This window comes from Mucor mucedo, assembly GCF_025094135.1.
Source record: "Mucor mucedo strain NRRL 3635 chromosome Unknown EV154scaffold_100, whole genome shotgun sequence".
NCBI classification, from domain to species: Eukaryota; Fungi; Mucoromycota; class Mucoromycetes; order Mucorales; family Mucoraceae; genus Mucor; species Mucor mucedo.
The window spans coordinates 118123-136206 of NW_026252384.1; the positions used below are offsets into that span (position 1 = coordinate 118123).

Below are 18084 nucleotides of genomic sequence, written 5' to 3' on the forward strand. Positions count from 1 at the left end.
GCTTTCATGATTGGCTATGATGCAAGCATTACCCTTTAAATTACAGCAGTGTAAAAAAAAAAAAAAAGAAATGTTACACTTGATACACTTGATACATTCAAATGAATGATCCTGATTTGTGCTTGATCGGTATTCGTATAAACATTATATAACTGACAGCGATACGCTTTTTAAAGAGACGTATTATTAAGGAGAATTTGAAATTAATAGTTTTTTGTGTAATGCAGAATGAGTAAATAAATTAACTTGGAAAGTATATGTTTTTTCATTTTAAATCCATAGGTGCTGCTGTCCTGATAGCCGTGTTTTTTTTGTAGGCCTGATAAGATAATTCACAATTGTCCACCAATTTTTGGGCAGTGCTGCGATCATAATTCTCTACAGGCGTAGCACAAACGTATGTTTTGCCCCAACGATTAGATAAGGAGCCGTAGCGGTACAAGAAATTCATTTTTTTGAGAGGTTCGAGTGCTGCATAAACATCCGCTAAAGCGCCATTGTAGGCCGTGATGGTTTGTGAGGCAACACCCATTATACGAAACTATATTTTATCTCCCTGTTAATACAAATATGTATATATATAATTGCCCCTTTTATCTTACCATATAATGTGCAACAATTCTGGCATTGGTTACCCAACGAGGTAATTCGCCGATTTCGCTGGCAACTACACCAGGAGAAGTAGTAAAGGATGATATTTGAGTAGACTCCTTTGCAAAACGCTCACTGAGAGCAATTGAAATAATATCACAAGCCCATTTTGACGATTCATAGGGTTCGATACTATATACATTTATGTCAATAAAATTACGGATGGGTGGTACATAATATCTTTACCTCTTGATGCCTTGCCAATCATCAATGTCAAATGAAGTGCAAGCGGCTGTAATTGAACTTGTCCAAATAATGCGACCGTCACCCGAGTTGGATAATAACTTTTCCAATTCACGCATCTAAGTATAAAAAACAATTATTACGTGACTAATAAAAGTAATTGCTCTTTTTTTGTTTTTGTTTTTTTTTTTTTTTTACCATGACATAGTGCCCAAAGACGTTACAAGCAAACACTTTGCCCATGCCATCTTCGTTAATCTCACCCACAGGTTGAATGGTAGCATCTGCACGTTCGAGTAATCCAACAGGATCGGTGAACAATAAATAAAACACTTGCTTCCAATTGACACCGAGAGTACTCAAAATACCTGCGTTACAAAACAAGTAATTGACTTGGGTGTACCTGAAAAATAAAAAGGTAAACGTCAAAATAACAAAACGACAAACAATAAGAACCTTTACTTGTTTATGATGGCCTCAGAAAAAGTCAAGACACTTTGAACACTACCCACATCAACTAGTTCAATGTCGATATGAGCAAGTGGAAATTCCAATAATAATCTTTCTCGAGCGTTATTTGCCCTTGCTGGATTACGACAAGCCATGACAAGAATTAAATTATCGCATTCAGACTCTAACAAGTGTTGACAAATGCCGTAACCTACGCCACCGTTAGCACCTGTAACAATGGCAACTTTCTTGTTTTCGAATCCCATTTCTTTAGTTTTTTCTGAAGAAAAGGTCAAAAAGGGAAATAGAAAGAAAGGTCGAAATTTAAATTCAGAATATCCACAACTTTTTTTTTTTTTTTCACATGTTCCTTGATAGCTTGTGTAATGATGAAGAATGTATACCTCAATGCATGCAAGATGCAACCATAGAGAAATTATAGAATTGAGTGAATAGATGGGTGTATTAAGGGTAAAAAAGCAATTTCAATCCAATTTTCTTAAATCATACAGTGCTGCCGAGAGCTCCGTCGTATCTTTTAAATTTTACGCTCAATTAAAATGAATTAGCATGTGTCTGTCTCTCTTTGTACTCATCCAAATACACTTTTCCGTACACTTTTGAAATAAATTTTTTAAAACACGTATATACTTATGATAAGAATGATATTAAACGCTAAATGTTAAATTCACCCGTTAAGTATGTCTTGACACTCTATGTTTATGTTTTACAACTATATTTAGCCAAGATTCTGAAAGTATACCTGAATCCTTTTATACCGAGCATGGTCTTTTAACTGGCAGTAAAATCATCTCGAGCTTCATAAAAAAAGGGCTTATTTACTAAAGGATAGAAGTAGGACAAGCAAATAATTATCTACAATTAAATTATGTAACTACAGTTATGTCAATATGACTAAGATTTCCCAAAATGTGATTTTCATATAACAAGTCAAAACACAGGATAAAAATTAGGATGTTGAGATATGTTACCATTTGTCTTCTTTGGCAGCAATATCTAACTAGCTGGAAAGAATTAACCAAGTAATGGAATCGAACAAAATTTGCGCCAATATAAGCACTTGTTCATTTGAAAGAGAGGATTGTGGCATAAGCGTCACAATACCCAACGTTGAGAAACACAGATGAGTAACTGCCACGTACCTAATCCTTCTTGTATTTTTATTCGTTAAGCAGATTTTTTTTTTTTTTTTTTTTTTTTTTTTTTGTGGATTTTTATATATAATATACATGTACTGGTTTGTAATTTTTATTTTCATCTATTGTGTAGATATTTTACGTGAACATTATTTCAAGAAAAAAGAATTTTCTTATCATAAATTGACGATGGTAGTCGGATCGACATCACTTCCTATATTACATGAAGCCTTCCCGAAGTCAAGCCGAAAAAAATTTTAGGTAATACCAGGTCTGTAACGCCCTTAAATGTTCTGAGTCGAAAGTAACGTCGTTACATACATTATTACTTGAAAGCTTGTTTAATATAAGTTAATCAACTAATCCATATATTTTACCCCAACCCAAGTACTTACCGACCAAATGTATGCCTAGAACCCCTTTTATTTGAGTACGCGTTGATCACGTCGGCACTAAAGCACTCAATCTTGATCAGGTCACAGAGTGTAGCATGGGTATCATGGACACGGCCTTCACCTTTGACCTCACAGACACAGACAATGTTATTGGATTGGTTGTTTGCCAAAACCGTACCAGAGATGTCCGGTCTATCATGACACTCCTCATGTACTTTCAAATTTAACCTGTAGTAAATAATCAGTAATCATAGACATTACAGTTAAAATTAAAAAGACAATACATAAAATAAGCTGACATATGCTGACTTACCATATCAAAAAGATATCTTCGTCTGGGTATTCGACCAAAGGCCTGACGAGAGTATCGGCGTAAGTGAAAGATAAATTGCTCTCTTGGACTATGTGGAATACGTCCAATGCTAAATAATACCATATAAAACAAGTTAAAAATAAACAATCAAAATAAAAGTATACACCAACAAATTTCAGGACGACAACCCACGCATCAATGATGGGGGGGAGTCGATGTATGCAAAACACTTCGACATGACGTCTATGCCGGTTTTTCTTAAACTCAGTTTTATTTGAATGACATTCTTTAAAAGTCGGCGACTATCTATAAAAGTCAAGGACGACCCACATTACTCAAAGACAAACAAAATGTATTTATCTTTGAGCTTCTGGCTAATGCGCCAACATTGTCAAAAGAATTTAGAGATATACAGATCACCCCGCAGATCAAGGGAGAATCACATCAAGAAGAAGTGTCGCCTAACCTACAAGCGTATCATTCCTAGATATTATGGCAGGAACAAGGATGCAGCTGTTGCCAATAGACGAGATGAGGTATAGAGGATGTTACCGCTAGTTTCATATAAAATAATATCCGAAGGCCTTAACTCTCTTCCAGCTTTATGGTTGAGGGACATAGAAAATAAATTTGTTTTTTTATATCTTAAGCCAATGTTGGTACTTTTTAAAAATTATGTCAGACTACTGGAGTAAAATCTCTTTTCAATCTAGGTAGTTATTCTTTAGTCTTTCTTATCAGCCAAGTTACTAATGTCATCTTTCTCTTTCGAATGACTTAATCATAAAAAAAAGGGTCTAAAAAATCCAATAAATTAATCACATATCTTCATATTGTTTTTACACATGACGCCACTTCTTTAACCTAACATATTATTCTGTACAACACCTCACCTTTTTGTATTAGTTTAGTATGCTATTATGCAGTATTTGATATATAGAAGTATTTACCTGAAATAAGAATTGCATATAACTCTGTTAGCCAGTTTAGCCAAGCGGGTTACTCTTTATTGGCTTGTTGGCACGCATAAGCCAAGAGACTTAATGATGAACACAAGAGTGGGCTAATAAGGAACCGCCTCATTGTAACAAAAGAATTCTATTAATTGAGGTTCTACTACTAAGCAATAAATAGGAAAGAGAAAATAACTTGTTAGCTCTTTTATTAATTTGTAAAAAATAAAGGTTGGAAAACATATATACTCTTGTGTATAAAAATAATCATAAAGCTGAAATGTTTTGACAGAACGAGATTTTGCTACAGGTGCACCAAAAACACAGAAGTGGACTTTGGAAAAAAGGGAAAGCACATGACGCCTATCGTAATCTCTTGGATCTACTATAATGGGATTGGTGGAGGATGATGAAAATTAAAGTTTAATTAGATGAGATTAATGTACAACCATTAATGCAAAATACGACTCTATTACACAAATGACCATTGAGAAAAAAAAAGGGAAATCATAGTACAAATTTTATTCATGTATACAGTAAAGGAGAAAAGCGGTTCATATATAGAAAGATCATATAAAGAAAAGTAAAAAAGAAAAAGAAAGAGTTGTTTTAGAAAGTATAAAATACATCCGTGTTATAGATGACACCATCAGCACGAACAAACAAGATCGGTATTTTATGTAACTTTGTCTGCTCATCCAACATGGAAGCAGGACTCTTGGTTAATTCGCTAATTTCAGGTACAGTACAAGAAATAGCATCTCGTGATTTATAGTCTGTACGAGGCGCCTTAATATCTCCAAACCATACGGTGATCTCCCTTGTAAAATTTTCGCCTGCTAAATTGAGTACTTGGGTATGCTTGTTATGATGAATCGTCTGTTGGCTGCTTAGCAATGGGAAAGGGGTGATGGCGTTTCCTTGCCCTAGATTGGAATGAAAGGGTGCGCTGAAGTCGGCAAGGGCAGAAGTGGGTGGTGTCCAGAATTTATAACTGGCACAGTCCGTACCTACAATGGTCCACACGGATGCATCGGATACATCTTCGGTCCAACAAGCACCATTCACCTGATAGATGCCTCCATCTGAACTCATACTACCGCGTCGATCATTTTGAAACTGTTGTGAAGAAATACTACTGCGACGACCCGCACCGCCAGCTTCTATCTTCACAGGCATTAATCCATCATTCAATGAATTGACTCTTCTTCGGTTATTGATCTTGTTAATGGAGTTGGTGGATGTGGATGAGGTAGGGTATTTAGGTAATGACATGGGTTTAGCCAAATTCACATCGCAAGAAACGCGACGCTTTCGTGTGATCTTTCCGTTCTCTTGCTGCGATACCACCGAAGACAAAATATCGTAACTATCAAAATCAGACCATGTCGTATCCAGCATTGGACTTTGTTGCAATGATGGTGGGATAGGACGACAAGAAACAAATTGACGTCCGGTAGTGGTTTTATGCATACCTACTACATCGCTTAAACAAGCAAGATACGTGATGGCCTGACTCGTTTGAGGTAAATTCCACTCACTATGCATCGAGTTCATGGGGCGTGGGTTGAAAGGCGCATTTTTAGACTTGTTCTTATGCGCAATGGATGGATCTTGTACGATTTGAAAGGCAATCTTATGTAACTGGGATACTGGATCCCCCAACGCTTCATCTCCACATTCTCCACCAGTGGAACCAGTCAAATCATCAAGACGGTTGCCTCCCATAATCATACTGCCTTTATCCACCTTACGGATCACCATGACCGGACTCACTAAACCGGTAGATACACACTGTAATACAATGGCCTGATTATAGTGAAGTGCAATAGGCGATTGGCCTGTCGTGGTCTGTAATGCAATAGCTGGTGCCGGAGGGAAATGTGGGTTTTCGGGATGATGATTTTGTTGTTGTGGACGATTAGCGCTGGCTGTAGAATCAGGTGCTCTCGTTGTATCCACAATCCAAATTACAAAGGGATCCCAAGAACCGGTTCTTGCCACAAAGCAAGTACTATTTTTATCTCCTCCTTCTGTTCCTGTTCCGCCAGCGCCATTAATGGAAACGCCCAGATACTTGGTTGAGACTGTTTGTGAGCGTATACGGTTAAACAAGGAAATGGTTGTGCCATGATGAATGCAAACTGTATATATATATATAAGGTGTAGTGTTTAATCATATGATTATTATTTGGGGGTCTATTAAAATTTTTAAAACTTACGTTCCATGTTCTTGACGCTTTGACGCTTTTTGGAGGGTTTACTGATAACTTTGATTCCTTTGGAATGTAACGTGCCCAGATAGATGCCATTGGCCAAATGAATTTTGACGAGGACTTCCACTCTTTTTCGCTTCTCATCAGCATCGTTAATATGCAGTTGTTTGGATACACAATTTCCCGACATGGCTGTGTTACTTTGATGACTGGCTAAACTGGTAGAAGTGGTATTATCCAGTAATGCACCTGTTGTTGTATCATACCATTCAATCACTCCATTTTGGCTCGTCTTTTCTCCAGAAATTTGCACTACTAAATTCGGTGGATGTAGAACATTGCCGTTCTTTGTCCACCAAGACGTGCCCGAAAGTAAGGTTGAAGGTGGTGGACACAAGAATCTATTTATAATGATTTTCCATTTAGTCTGTATGTACATATGAAAGGGGGGGGGGGCTCAATTCATTACCGTTTCTCTGTGCCATAACTCTTTTGAGCTACTTTACTGGTATGAATCATGACTTTTTGCTCATTTTCAAAGGTAGAAAGATATTTTTGAACAAGTGGTTTTATGGCGATGGCATTGTTTGGTACGGGTGGGATCATGCGAGAAGCGATCTCCAACCTGGTACGTTGTTTCTCGTGAGAATCCATATCTTCGTCTTCCTCTTCCGGGATCGATGGATGCTGTAAGAATGATTGGATAGGAGGACTAGGTGAGGAGTTTGTTTGGACAAGAGGAGGAGAAGAAGAGGAAGTAGTGGTATTGGGCGAATCACCATTTAAAAGCCAGTTTGTTAGATTGTTTACTTCTCCCGTGTTGATAACAGATGGTGTGATTGTTGACTGTTCCTGCTGGTTCATCATAAAGTTGTGGATGAGATCATCGGTTAAACCGTGATGATTTTCAAATGAAGTATCCATCATGATATCATCATCTTGCTTTAATGCGTCCAGGAAGCTGGGAGAAAAGAAGGCGGGTGTGGTGGGTGAAGCAGTGGAGATTGAAGCACGGTGATGCATATCCATGTGCTGTTGAATAGGCAAGTTATCGAGTCGTAGTGACATGGCACGTCGATGAATCATCGGGTTCGGATCAGAACTACTGGAAGAAGACCACGAAGATGGAAGTGAGTTTCCACTAGCATTCATCACTAAATCTTGATTATTCCAACCCATCTTATCAAACGAGTGAAAATTCATTTCTGCAACAGATACCGAGTGCCTTCTTTCATTGTTATTTCCTTGTAGAATAGAGTCAAAATCTGTCTGTTGGTGCTGTTGCTGATGATGATGTAGTTGTTGTGAGTGGTGAAGCTGTTGTTGTTGTTGCTGTTGTTGTTGTTGCTGTGGTGAATTTGGTGATGAATACACATAGTCTGTCCAACTAGTGTTGATGGTTTTTGGCTCAACAAACTCTCCCTTTCTTTTACGTGTGTTATCTGTACTTGTCATTTTTTTTTCTTGTTTTTTTTTTATATATGTATAGAAGAAAGAAAAGGGATGGAAGGGAAGAAGGGGAATATTTATTTGCTAAAAAAGAAATAATAAAAAAAAAACGCCCACTTTTTTTTTACTATATTATACATCCCCACACACACCAATCAAGCTAAACTTGAACTATTTTCTGAAACACAGCGCTTTTTTACTGGTTTATTTTTCCCTAAATAAGGTTGCACAAGTCGAAATGCGGACCGTCAAAAGTTTCTTTTTAGTTGTTTGTCCCCCACATGACATTTTTAAAACAAAAAAAAACCAAATACAGTGCTTCCCCCAGCCAGCGTCAACTAGTTATTCTAACACCTGTTTTTTTTTCATCTCTCCAAGTTTACATTAAGAATCACTTACCGCTTATGAAATGGTCTTACACCTTACTCCCAGTCAACTTGTGTTATTGGTAACAAGATTAGGTGATTGACGTTGACCAACTCAAAGAATCACCTTTTTACAGTCCGAGTCATTCTTTTATAAGTAGGTAGGGAGTAGGTTTTGAACATTACTTTTATCAAAGAATAATATTGACTGTCGTGACATCACAGCTACTCTTTAAGATGGGAACACCCCCGAGTTAATTGCTCAGCTTTAGGCTAGGTCACTTAATATATATTACGATATTGATCAAGAATATTAACAAAGACCGCGTATACATACACCCTCTGAAAATTGTAAGATGTGAGAAGAGAGACTTTAAAAATTTGCGTAATAAGATGTTAAAACACAAATATGACAACCTATCAAGAAGCTCTCTCTGGATTAGAGCAAACAAAAACAGAAAGACAGCATAATTCCGAGTAGAAGTCTAGTGATGCAAACAATTGAGAGCAATCCTGGTGTAGAGTATACAATTTGAAAGAATCGGATTTGAATTGTCATGGAATTGAAAATGTGGAAGTGTAAATGTATTATCTGCTTGTGCCTTAATGTCATAACTGATTTGACCAATAACAACTAGAACTGATTGGTGTTACATTAGCAGATCTCAATTATTTGTAACAGGAGCTAAGCGGGATTTGATAGCATCAAATAACAATGCCAAAAAAAGTAAGGCTAGTGGCATAGCATATTGCATTTAAAGCATGTACGAATAGTGAGCATGGAAAACTATGCTTCTGCAAGAATAGGTTTAAACAATATTAAAGCTCAAAATTATGCCGACAATAATGAAAGAGCGACGAAAATGTTTTACGCATATATGTAAATGGGAAATGCATCTATCTCCATCAAACTTTTATTTCTTGAATTCTAGTGAAAAATGTCATATCTTCAGTAACAATTTGGATATCATTACCTGGGAACTTGTTCGTCAATCACCGACAACTCCCTCAAAATTGTACAGGAATTTCGAGAGCATAAAAAAAAAGAATATTGGGCATAGTGGGATGGCTGATAATGCCATACAGAGTACCAGTAATAAACGGAAGAGAAAGTCAAGTGTCAATACACTTGGCATTGAGCATAAAAGCATGGTTTTATTCGTATCTCTATTGCCATTGAACACTACAACAAGCTTTTATCCAGTTTTGATATAAAGGAGACTGTACACTTTCTCTTTCTCGCAGGGGATGTAAACTTAATGAGTTCAAACACCACTGATACTCTTATTGCACATTTACAGGGTGCTCATAAAGATCTTCCCTACATGCTTACCTTTTTTGATCTGCGAAATTGGGTGTCATTTATTTTTGAAAGACTGGGTAAATTAGCTTCAAACCCATAACGTTTTTCTGAAAAATTAAACCTCGTACAAAGAATAGGTAGCATTTTTAAACAGTCGGTAAATCAAGACTGGGAATCACAGTACTGTGCTTCCAATGTCAATTGGTCACCTTACCGAAGGTTGAAAAAAGTATGGTCGAGGGGTGTTCTGCGGGAAATGTCATCATAACGGTTGACATGCCATATCGTCTAAACTTCATAGGATGCTTTCCAAGTTCTGACTTGCTTGGGGTGGGGTTTGAATATGTTTCTATTTTAAGTAAAATAGACAAATGAAATCATCCTGACATAAGCTTGTTTATCAGCTTACAAAAAAAAACTCGTTCGCACATTTTATCCCTTTTGCTTTTCCTTTAACAGAGCTCCTTTTTTCATTCATTTTTTGAATGAAAGTTAAAAGGTTAGTATGTAATAACTTTAATTTTTTTCAAGAGACACCAAATTATCAGTTCTTTTTTTTTAACAAAAAAATATAAAAGATACATGGCCATTCTTGCAATAATACGGCTACGGCTAGTCTTTGCTATAAGATGGTCACTTCATAGACTGGGTCCTTGGGTTTTTGATCCCACTGTAAGGAAAGACTGTGAATAGCAGGGGTTGCACTGTAAATGGTTGTGATTATATATTCTTGCTGGTCTTGGTCGGGATTGCTGTAAGTGGTATAAAAAACACATTTAAACAAAATACGGAGGTCTTAATATTTGCTGCCTGAATCAGAGCACGACCAACAACTCAGCCAAGACAAAGATGAATGGGATAGTGACAACCAAGAACAAGAAAATTCTGCATCTGATTTATCAATTCCTCATCATACTGGGATAAAAGGAAATTACAATTGACTCGAAGATTTTAGAAGTCCCAGAAGAAGATGAAGATACCTGTACAAGTTGACAGCGTTGAATTCCTAAATCAAGGATTGGAATCTAAAAATGATTTATATTTGATGGTTGCTAACGTGCTTCACTGAATGTAGGTAATATATACTATACAGGCTGGATCATAAAGTAGAAAACAAAAATATTGAGAAACCATCAAAACTAATGTCTCTATCGTTTAGTCTTCCTACAATCAAAATCAGTGGCTATGCTGAAGGTCGAGAAGACTCTTTCGTCCACGATGTTCTGAGTCCCCTCCTTGACGTTACTTTCTGTAGTGATATCAACATAAAGCATTCTGGTAAGCCAATACAGAATAATATCACTTGACGCACATACATTCATATACTGACCTATTTAATACTATTTGATTTTCGTTGAAAGGGCATGAAGACATAAAGCCCGATTTTGGCATTTACGCCAATGGATTGTCACACAGATTTGTTGTTTTGGTCGCTGAGGTTAAACCTATCGAAGGCCGTCAAAAGCTGGAGAATGACAAGGTCAAAATTGGAAAAGAGATGAAAATTATGATGAATGAGTTGTTTGATGTCGGGATCCATGATCCAGTAGTCTTCGGAATCTTGGTCATGGATGACCATTTATACACTTATGCAATGCATCTTGGTGGGCCCAAGGCATACATCTCGACTGAACTTTCATCCACCTCAGTGACCAAGTCATCGGGCAATCTTGTCTTAATTCTATCCATTATATCTAAACTTGTACAGCTTAGGATTATTTCAACAAAATAATGCAATCAAGAGTTAACAATTACTTATTTACTATTTTTTTTTTTAGGATTTGTCTATCGTTATGGCAGAAAAAATTCATGACCACGCTAAGGCAATTAGAGATGGAAAGGCACATAAAAAAAGTTCAGTTCCAAAAACTTGGCTAAGCAAGAAGTCATATAGAATTGAAAGAAATAACAATGAAACGAAACACAATTAAAGATGTGTGATTTCTTTTCTTTCAAGTTTAACTACCTCAACAATGTCTCTATTGTATCAGCCTTCCGATATTCATCAATCACATGTTGTTTTTACTCCAGCTTTTTATATAAACATCGATATCTCTCATTTTTCAGTAGTAAATCAAGGGTTTTATAAAACTATGTCTGTTTATTCTTTGTAAATGATGGAATTTAGCATATATTCCCTTTATTCTTTTATATAGCTGGTAGTCATATCCACAGATCTCTTCTAAAATTACGCCACATGGAAATTAACATAGAAACTGTATTCCGTTTTTTCTTGGCAGCTTCTTTGTACAAACTATTCATCTAAAAATTGATGGGAGTTTTTATTCTTAACAAATCTATACTAAACCAACCCTTAGAAAGATACATCAGACTTTTCAGGCAAGACGAATCCAGTGCTAGTGTTCAGCGGATCCGTATGACTCCCTTTCTAGTTGCTACATTGTCTAGATGAAAACAACCGAAAAATTGGCTTTCTTTTTTACATTTGTGAATCAATAATTGTAAGATTTCGTCCTCAAAACGTCATATAAGGATTTAGTATGGATTTTGAAGTGTCATAGTCTTGTAAATATATACCTTTTATTTCAGTAGTCTGATGAGATAAACATCAAAGAAGAGCAGTAGCGCCGTTAGCGAGACCAGGGCATTTTAAGACCTCCAACGCTTACCACATTGACCACAGACTAGAAGGTATGTAGAATCGTTGAACAGTCCGCTCTAATTGATGTTTGTAGGAGAACCAAATCCTGTGCTAGTCTTCAGTGGATCCGTATGACCCCCTTTCTAGTTGCTACATTGGCTAGATGAAAACAACCGAAAATGGCAGTCCATCTCCTACAGTTGAATTGACGTTCTCTTTTACATTTGTGAATCAACAATTGTAAGATTTCGTCCTCAAAACGTCATATAAGGAGTTAGCATGGATTTTGAAATGTCCTAGTCTTCTAAATATATACCTTTTATTTCAGTAGCTTAATGAGATAAACATCAAAGAAGAGCAGTAGCGCCGTTAGCGAGACCAGGGCCTTTTAAGACCTCCAACGCTTACCACATTGACCACAGACTAGAAGGTGTGTAGAATTGTTGAACAGTCCGCTCTAATTGATGTTTGTAGGCGTACCAAATCCAAAGATAGCTTTCAATGGATAAAGCTTCTTTCTCTACATTTGTGAAAATAAAACACGACAGAGGTAACGAAAGGGAATTTAAAAAGTGTGACGTGCGATTATTTGGTTCTCAAAAAGGTAAGGTGACAATCCAGGTTCTTGCACACTTTGCATGATCTAGAGGGGTGTCTCTAGGAATCACTTTTTTTTCAAAAATAACCAGCCCTTTTTTTTTGTGCACTTTTTTTGGTAGTATGGAGGATTGCCAGCAAATATTAAAAGCTTTGGGCGCATTTGATTATGTTGCTGCTACTAAACTCATATCCAAAATAACTAAAGTAACTACACACACAATTATTTAATAATTATCTCGTTAACCCTGTCTCTATGTAGGCGTATCAACCGATCGGTAATATCTTTACTCGTTTATGTAGTTGTGAAAGCTCTTTTACACAATTACAATTCTTGCGATCCAGGTGGTTTGTGATGAGAAAAGATACAGTAAAGTATGGTTTCAGACAAGCTGATAATAGACGTTGACTAACCTTAAAAAAAAGTCTGTTGAATTAGTCTATACTAACCTCGCTAGTGAATTGCCCAAAGAAATTCTTAACATCACCACTGCCACCTCACCACTTTCCAACACTGACAAAAATCATCTCATCGTGGTGATGGATGCATTGACCAAGTTATGTCACATTCGTCGAGATATGATCAACCTGTACCAAGCCATCTTGGCTCAATCCATCAAGGGGGAATTCGACGAGATCTTGAATGACATGGAAGCGCTGCAGACAAAGACGCTTAACCTCAATCTGCCCAAGGATTTATCCGTATTGGGTGTAGGCGTCGAGAAAGAAATCAAAATATTGACATGTCTACTAAGAGCAAGAACAGCCATCACCAATTATGCCTTTCAAGAAGCTTGTATCGCCTTATTTCAACTGAAAGGTGATCTGACCGAATGGAAAAGGATCTGTCAAGAGCAAGACTATCCAGAGGTAATTTTAAAATATGTGTGCGTGTATAAAAAAAGAAAGGCTTTCTCATAATTATATCTTTTAGAAATCTTCCACAAGACCAGACGATACAAAGGAGCTCTCCACTTGGCGATTTCCGTTATTTGGAACAGGACAATCCGAGGTTTTATTTTTTTTCAACTAATATGGGATAACAAACAAATAACCCAAAAAAAAATCTTAAAATTTAGTCCAAGGTTCATAAACAAGGAGATATTTGGCCCAATACAATTCGGTGGCATGCACGCGTTCTGGGAAATTTAACCTCCAAAATGACCCTATATTTTAACACCATCTTGTTAGAAAAAGAAAGTATCGTCAGTGATCAAGACCCCGAAAAGACCCTCTGGAAAGGGTTAAGAATCGATTACTATGAGCAGTAAAGTTGGATTATTTATTTATTTATGTATATAATTGATATGCTTACAATTCACTCGTAGAATTTCTACCTTTAAAAAGAAGCATAATGCGTATAGTATAGGCCTCGTATATGAAGTCACTCACGATACACCGTTTTACCCACAGGGTTACGTATGTTGTCCCAAAACCACACCCTACGAACCTCCCCAAGGCATACACTCTTTTCCCTTCATTTATTGCCATCCCAAAGAGCCTCCCAACAAACATTTACCAAGCATTATCTCCATTATTCAAGGAAGCAAACACAAACTTAGCGATCCTAGGTCCGGCCCTGTTTATTTCTACGACCACACGATTGGAAGCACATATTACATGATGCGAGTGGATAAACACGCCGTATGTGTGATTATTTATCTAGATAAACATCTGAATCGTGAACCAGCTACTGTAGAATTTATAACAAATATTGTTACTTCCTTAAGAGGTAGTACTGTCATTGAAGAATTAATTAGAGTCGATTAAAATGAATGCTGTATTGTTGTAAATAGATCCATCTAATTAATCCTTCATTCTTCACAATTTATATTCTCTTTCTGTTTTAGTATAAAAAGTGGATATAAATGAAATGATCTTTTTTTTTTTTATCCTGTATCTAAACAATGCGTGTCTCAGTTCTTGCTCTTATTATTCCTACAGCCGTATACGCTGTTGCCATTGATAAAAACAATGTGGATCAGGTAAACGGGGAAAGTCTCGTAGGTTACTTCAAAAACATGTGGCTGTCAAAGCGAGACATTTTATACCGATACCATAACAACCATGATTCCTGGGACAACAATGGAGGATCTTGGCGTGATGCACCTTGGCGCGAGGGCCCCTATGGAGGAGGTCCTTATCCCGAAGCACCTGCTTATTCTATCGGAAGTTCTCCTTCGGCCTATCAACCTTCGGCCAGTATCCAGGCGAGTGCAAGCGCTTCCTCTGTCGGTGGCTATAGCAACAGTGCTGTCGTATTTTCAACAAACGCCGCCGTGGCATCACCCAGTGCCAAACCCTCTGCCAGTAGCAGCATCAATAATGCACCATCAGCAGTAGCATCACAACAGGCTCCTGTATCTTATTCGGTCCAGATTGAGAATGGCAACTATGTTTATCGCCCGGTATATAGCCCAAGTTCAGCAAGTGTCAATGATGATGAATACCCATCGGAAAGTTTCTCGGAACCCGATCTCGCTTTATTCCCTACAAATTCTCCTTTTGCTAAACACTATCCCGAATTCCAAGAGCCTGAAGGACTCTTTGCTGGGAATTAAAATCAAAAAGAGGAATCCAGTCCAGTCTTCAATCTAAATTAATAAATAACACTGAGTTTTCTTTCTTTTTTTTTTATTATTATTATTATTATTATCGTAAATATATATGCAGAAGGTGATGTCTAAATGTTTTGAAGCTTTTTTTATAAAACAAATGTTAATTCAACAAAAATGTTTAAATTGAAAAATAAACAAAAGTACTTACGATGGCACAAATGGTATCCATGGAATGTGATATTCTGTTGTCTTCTAGTACAAAGGAAAATCGTACTTGTCTCGTTTGATCAATGATAAATGCGCCTCTTTTCACAAACCCTGTTTCATCATTTATTACATTAAAATGACGAGACACAGAACGTGTTGTATCGGCAACTGAGAGTTATGTAAAGATTAATTTAAAGATTAATGAAAAAACAAACAAATAGTTTACCAAGTGGAAATGAGGGTGTAAATCCCGATTGTGCTATAAATGCGGTATGCACCATTTCTGTGTCGGTCGACATAGCCAATGGCATTGTGTTGTACGATTGAAATCTTTCAAATTGACGACTATACGTTTGATTTTTGAATTAGCTTTCTTTTTTTTTTGGTTTTTGGTTTATCTTTTTTTTTTTTTGCCGTACTTGATCGCTTGTAAATCGTTACACGCACTTGGTGCACTAAAAATAAAAATGTTTAAAAATCATAAAAATTTCTCTGCAAATACACACATACAAATCACATTCATAAAAAAATAAAACAACCGCTTTATACTCGTGTAATAAATTCGATAATTGCAGCCGATTCACTTGGTCGTTTAATACGGCTGCACAGTTAAAATTCGGTGCAATCATGCATAACCGGTCTACTTGTTGCACTGGATTGATCGTTATCGTCGTATCTTCAAAAGAATTTGTGTCGCCTTGTTCTACTCGTCGTCTCTTTCTGGTTTCGCACTCATGGGGAATAAAATTATCTGTCATTAACATGGCCATTAAAACGAGTTTTTGTCAAAGGTTAAAAAAAATAAGGAAGAGAAAAAAAAAAACTTAAATTCGTGACCGTAAAAATTTCCCGAGGTACGGTTTAGTGTACTTCCCACACAAGCCTTCACTCATCACAAGCCCAATTCTGGCCTGATAAATTACTTGAAATATTATTACAAAGACATGATGTGAGCAGAATAAAAAAAAAAAGAATTGATCGCATGTTACTTCAAATGATTATTGTTCGATTTGAAAAATGTATTACATACGACTTATTTACTTTTTCAGTGATGAAACGCTAACATAACTGAATTACATCGTAAACTCCTTTGTGGAAGATATAATAGTCTAAATAGTATAAGCATTACCGTTTACTACCCACAATGTTTTTTTTATTCTCAACATGTCAGTTATTCGACACAATCAGTTACCAACTACTACTGATATATGTGTACCGTTTTATTAAAAGGACTAACCTTACCATGTGCAACAAATAAAAAAAAATGTTTGTTGATACCCTTTTGACACTTATCATGTTTAGATTGAAGTAAGTACTTCTATCCATCTAATAAAAAGTCAGATAGCTATATTTTTTATATGCGGCCTTTATTCTCTTAATCTTCAATAAGCAGCTTTAATTAGAGTCTCCAAAATCGAAACGAAAAGAAAACTTCAAGTGCCTTTGCAAAAACAAACACAATGTGGGTATTTTTAGGAGCTGTTAAGACAAATTAACCGAGCCCCACATAAAATCAAATATCGAAAAAAAGCCAGTCGACCCAATTTTTTAAACACATTCTATCTTTTAATTAAGACAATAAAAATGATTATTAAAAAGGATCCAACACCAAAACTATTTGACTAAAACAGTAAATGTGTATCAAATTTTTTTTTTGAACGCATAGAAAGGCTTAACGTAGATTCGATGTCATTCCCTCATTCTTGAGCTTAGAATGCAACAAATTGGTCAGTCTTATTAATTTATAAAAAAACATAACTGTAGTCGCATGAAAGAAGGTTCTAGTTTCTTGAGCAATTTGGAGATTTTATTTATCGCATTAAGTTCATGTACAATCTTAATGCAAGGAGACATGGAAGCAACTATCTGCGATGGTCTGGAGACTACAAGTAGATAACGTATTATATTAACAATGTTATGTTGAAGGATAAAGTCAGGTCATTAGAAATATGCATATAAGCTGTCATAAATTTTACTTATTATATAAAAACGCATGGAGATGCAGCATATCCTAGTTGCATATTGGTACGAATATATTGCATATCATTCCTCCAATCACGATATATTATTTATATCTGCTTCTTCTAAAGAACAAAAGACGATAAAATAGGATATAACGAGTTCTTTTCGGCATTGTACAAAAGGGGATATAAACATTAAACATTTGCATGGCCCTAAATTTCTCATACTGCTTTTAAATGAATGGTTGTCAGCTATATGCTTGCGGATTATGTGCCTGTTGCTGCCTTTATTATCCAAGAACTCTAAAGATACAACTATTAAAAATTGCAAATCAACGAGTAAGAGTTGAATCAATTGCATACAACCTCATCTCCTTTTCTCAAACTCTGTGAAACAATGTGGAATCTCCGGAATAATGACAGTACATCCATATACGGATGGTGTCTGTGTGATTTTTTTTTTTTTTTTTTTTTGAAATACTTAATAGTTCACACTCCGTAAATGCAAACTAAAGCACGTTTGTATCTGGGTCTATTACCATTTGTCATTATGCATAAAGAATAAAGATTAAAGACTTGATTTTTTGTGTTAAGATTGATGCAAGACGGGACAATAGCATTGCAGGCGCTATTCAGTTATTGCTGCTGTCGCATTGCACACTGTCGATAAAAAGAGTTCATGTGTATCAGTAACAGTGGTAAAATTTTAATAATACACAAAATC

The 18084-nt window shown here is 36.3% G+C and overlaps 8 protein-coding genes across 8 annotated transcripts; 4 read left to right on the forward strand and 4 right to left on the reverse strand.

The window, feature by feature from the left end:
• Nucleotides 1-52: 52 nt before the first annotated feature.
• Nucleotides 53-1707, reverse strand: EV154DRAFT_470078 (uncharacterized protein). Its single transcript, XM_051597842.1, has 5 exons — nucleotides 1297-1707; nucleotides 1033-1237; nucleotides 838-953; nucleotides 603-783; nucleotides 53-541 (listed from the first exon to the last, which is right to left on the reverse strand). Exons 1-5 carry the CDS (start codon nucleotides 1548-1550, stop codon nucleotides 266-268), a joined length of 1032 nt encoding a protein of 343 aa, XP_051454147.1. The 5' UTR covers nucleotides 1551-1707; the 3' UTR covers nucleotides 53-265.
• Nucleotides 1708-2559: 852 nt separating this feature from the next.
• EV154DRAFT_484821 (uncharacterized protein) lies at nucleotides 2560-3272 on the reverse strand (the record flags this gene model as incomplete). The annotated part of the gene is made up of 3 exons (XM_051598692.1): nucleotides 2560-2563; nucleotides 2837-3064; nucleotides 3121-3272. 3 exons carry the CDS (start codon nucleotides 3270-3272, stop codon nucleotides 2560-2562), a joined length of 384 nt encoding a protein of 127 aa, XP_051454148.1.
• A 1439-nt stretch (nucleotides 3273-4711) lies between these two features.
• EV154DRAFT_484822 (uncharacterized protein) lies at nucleotides 4712-7521 on the reverse strand (the record flags this gene model as incomplete). The annotated part of the gene is made up of 3 exons (XM_051598693.1): nucleotides 4712-6246; nucleotides 6325-6719; nucleotides 6788-7521. 3 exons carry the CDS (start codon nucleotides 7519-7521, stop codon nucleotides 4712-4714), a joined length of 2664 nt encoding a protein of 887 aa, XP_051454149.1.
• Nucleotides 7522-8541: 1020 nt separating this feature from the next.
• Nucleotides 8542-9822, forward strand: EV154DRAFT_554438 (uncharacterized protein; the record flags this gene model as incomplete). The annotated part of the gene is made up of 5 exons (XM_051605192.1): nucleotides 8542-8609; nucleotides 8792-8859; nucleotides 8907-9012; nucleotides 9065-9512; nucleotides 9568-9822. The coding sequence occupies 4 exons, from the start codon at nucleotides 8542-8544 to the stop codon at nucleotides 9345-9347; spliced, it is 525 nt and encodes a 174-aa protein (XP_051454150.1). The 3' UTR covers nucleotides 9348-9512; nucleotides 9568-9822.
• A 755-nt stretch (nucleotides 9823-10577) lies between these two features.
• Nucleotides 10578-11366, forward strand: EV154DRAFT_567220 (uncharacterized protein; the record flags this gene model as incomplete). Its single annotated transcript, XM_051605999.1, has 3 exons — nucleotides 10578-10713; nucleotides 10797-11137; nucleotides 11214-11366. The coding sequence occupies 3 exons, from the start codon at nucleotides 10578-10580 to the stop codon at nucleotides 11364-11366; spliced, it is 630 nt and encodes a 209-aa protein (XP_051454151.1).
• Nucleotides 11367-12757: 1391 nt separating this feature from the next.
• Nucleotides 12758-14404, forward strand: EV154DRAFT_567221 (uncharacterized protein; the record flags this gene model as incomplete). The annotated part of the gene is made up of 6 exons (XM_051606000.1): nucleotides 12758-12841; nucleotides 12897-13004; nucleotides 13061-13504; nucleotides 13569-13646; nucleotides 13714-13901; nucleotides 13963-14404. 6 exons carry the CDS (start codon nucleotides 12758-12760, stop codon nucleotides 14402-14404), a joined length of 1344 nt encoding a protein of 447 aa, XP_051454152.1.
• Nucleotides 14252-15263, forward strand: EV154DRAFT_10735 (uncharacterized protein). The gene has a single exon (XM_051593883.1). It carries the CDS (start codon nucleotides 14542-14544, stop codon nucleotides 15193-15195), a length of 654 nt encoding a protein of 217 aa, XP_051454153.1. The 5' UTR covers nucleotides 14252-14541; the 3' UTR covers nucleotides 15196-15263.
• EV154DRAFT_10959 (thioredoxin-like protein) lies at nucleotides 15257-16309 on the reverse strand. The gene is made up of 5 exons (XM_051593895.1): nucleotides 15910-16309; nucleotides 15819-15854; nucleotides 15626-15744; nucleotides 15401-15567; nucleotides 15257-15332 (listed from the first exon to the last, which is right to left on the reverse strand). Exons 1-5 carry the CDS (start codon nucleotides 16167-16169, stop codon nucleotides 15318-15320), a joined length of 597 nt encoding a protein of 198 aa, XP_051454154.1. The 5' UTR covers nucleotides 16170-16309; the 3' UTR covers nucleotides 15257-15317.
• Nucleotides 16310-18084: the final 1775 nt, after the last annotated feature.

Coding starts and splice junctions, on each gene's coding strand:
- EV154DRAFT_10959 (XM_051593895.1), bottom strand. CDS start 16,169: ATGGCCATGTTAATGACAGATAATTTTATTCCCCATGAGTGCGAAACC. Junction 15,855..15,909: donor TTTTTTTATGAATGTGATTT/GTATGTGTGTAT, acceptor TTTTATTTTTAG/TGCACCAAGTGCGTGTAACG. Junction 15,745..15,818: donor AACGATTTACAAGCGATCAA/GTACGGCAAAAA, acceptor TCAAACGTATAG/TCGTCAATTTGAAAGATTTC.
- EV154DRAFT_10735 (XM_051593883.1), top strand. CDS start 14,542: ATGCGTGTCTCAGTTCTTGCTCTTATTATTCCTACAGCCGTATACGCT.
- EV154DRAFT_470078 (XM_051597842.1), bottom strand. CDS start 1,550: ATGGGATTCGAAAACAAGAAAGTTGCCATTGTTACAGGTGCTAACGGT. Junction 1,238..1,296: donor TCTGAGGCCATCATAAACAA/GTAAAGGTTCTT, acceptor TTTATTTTTCAG/GTACACCCAAGTCAATTACT. Junction 542..602: donor GAATTGTTGCACATTATATG/GTAAGATAAAAG, acceptor GATAAAATATAG/TTTCGTATAATGGGTGTTGC.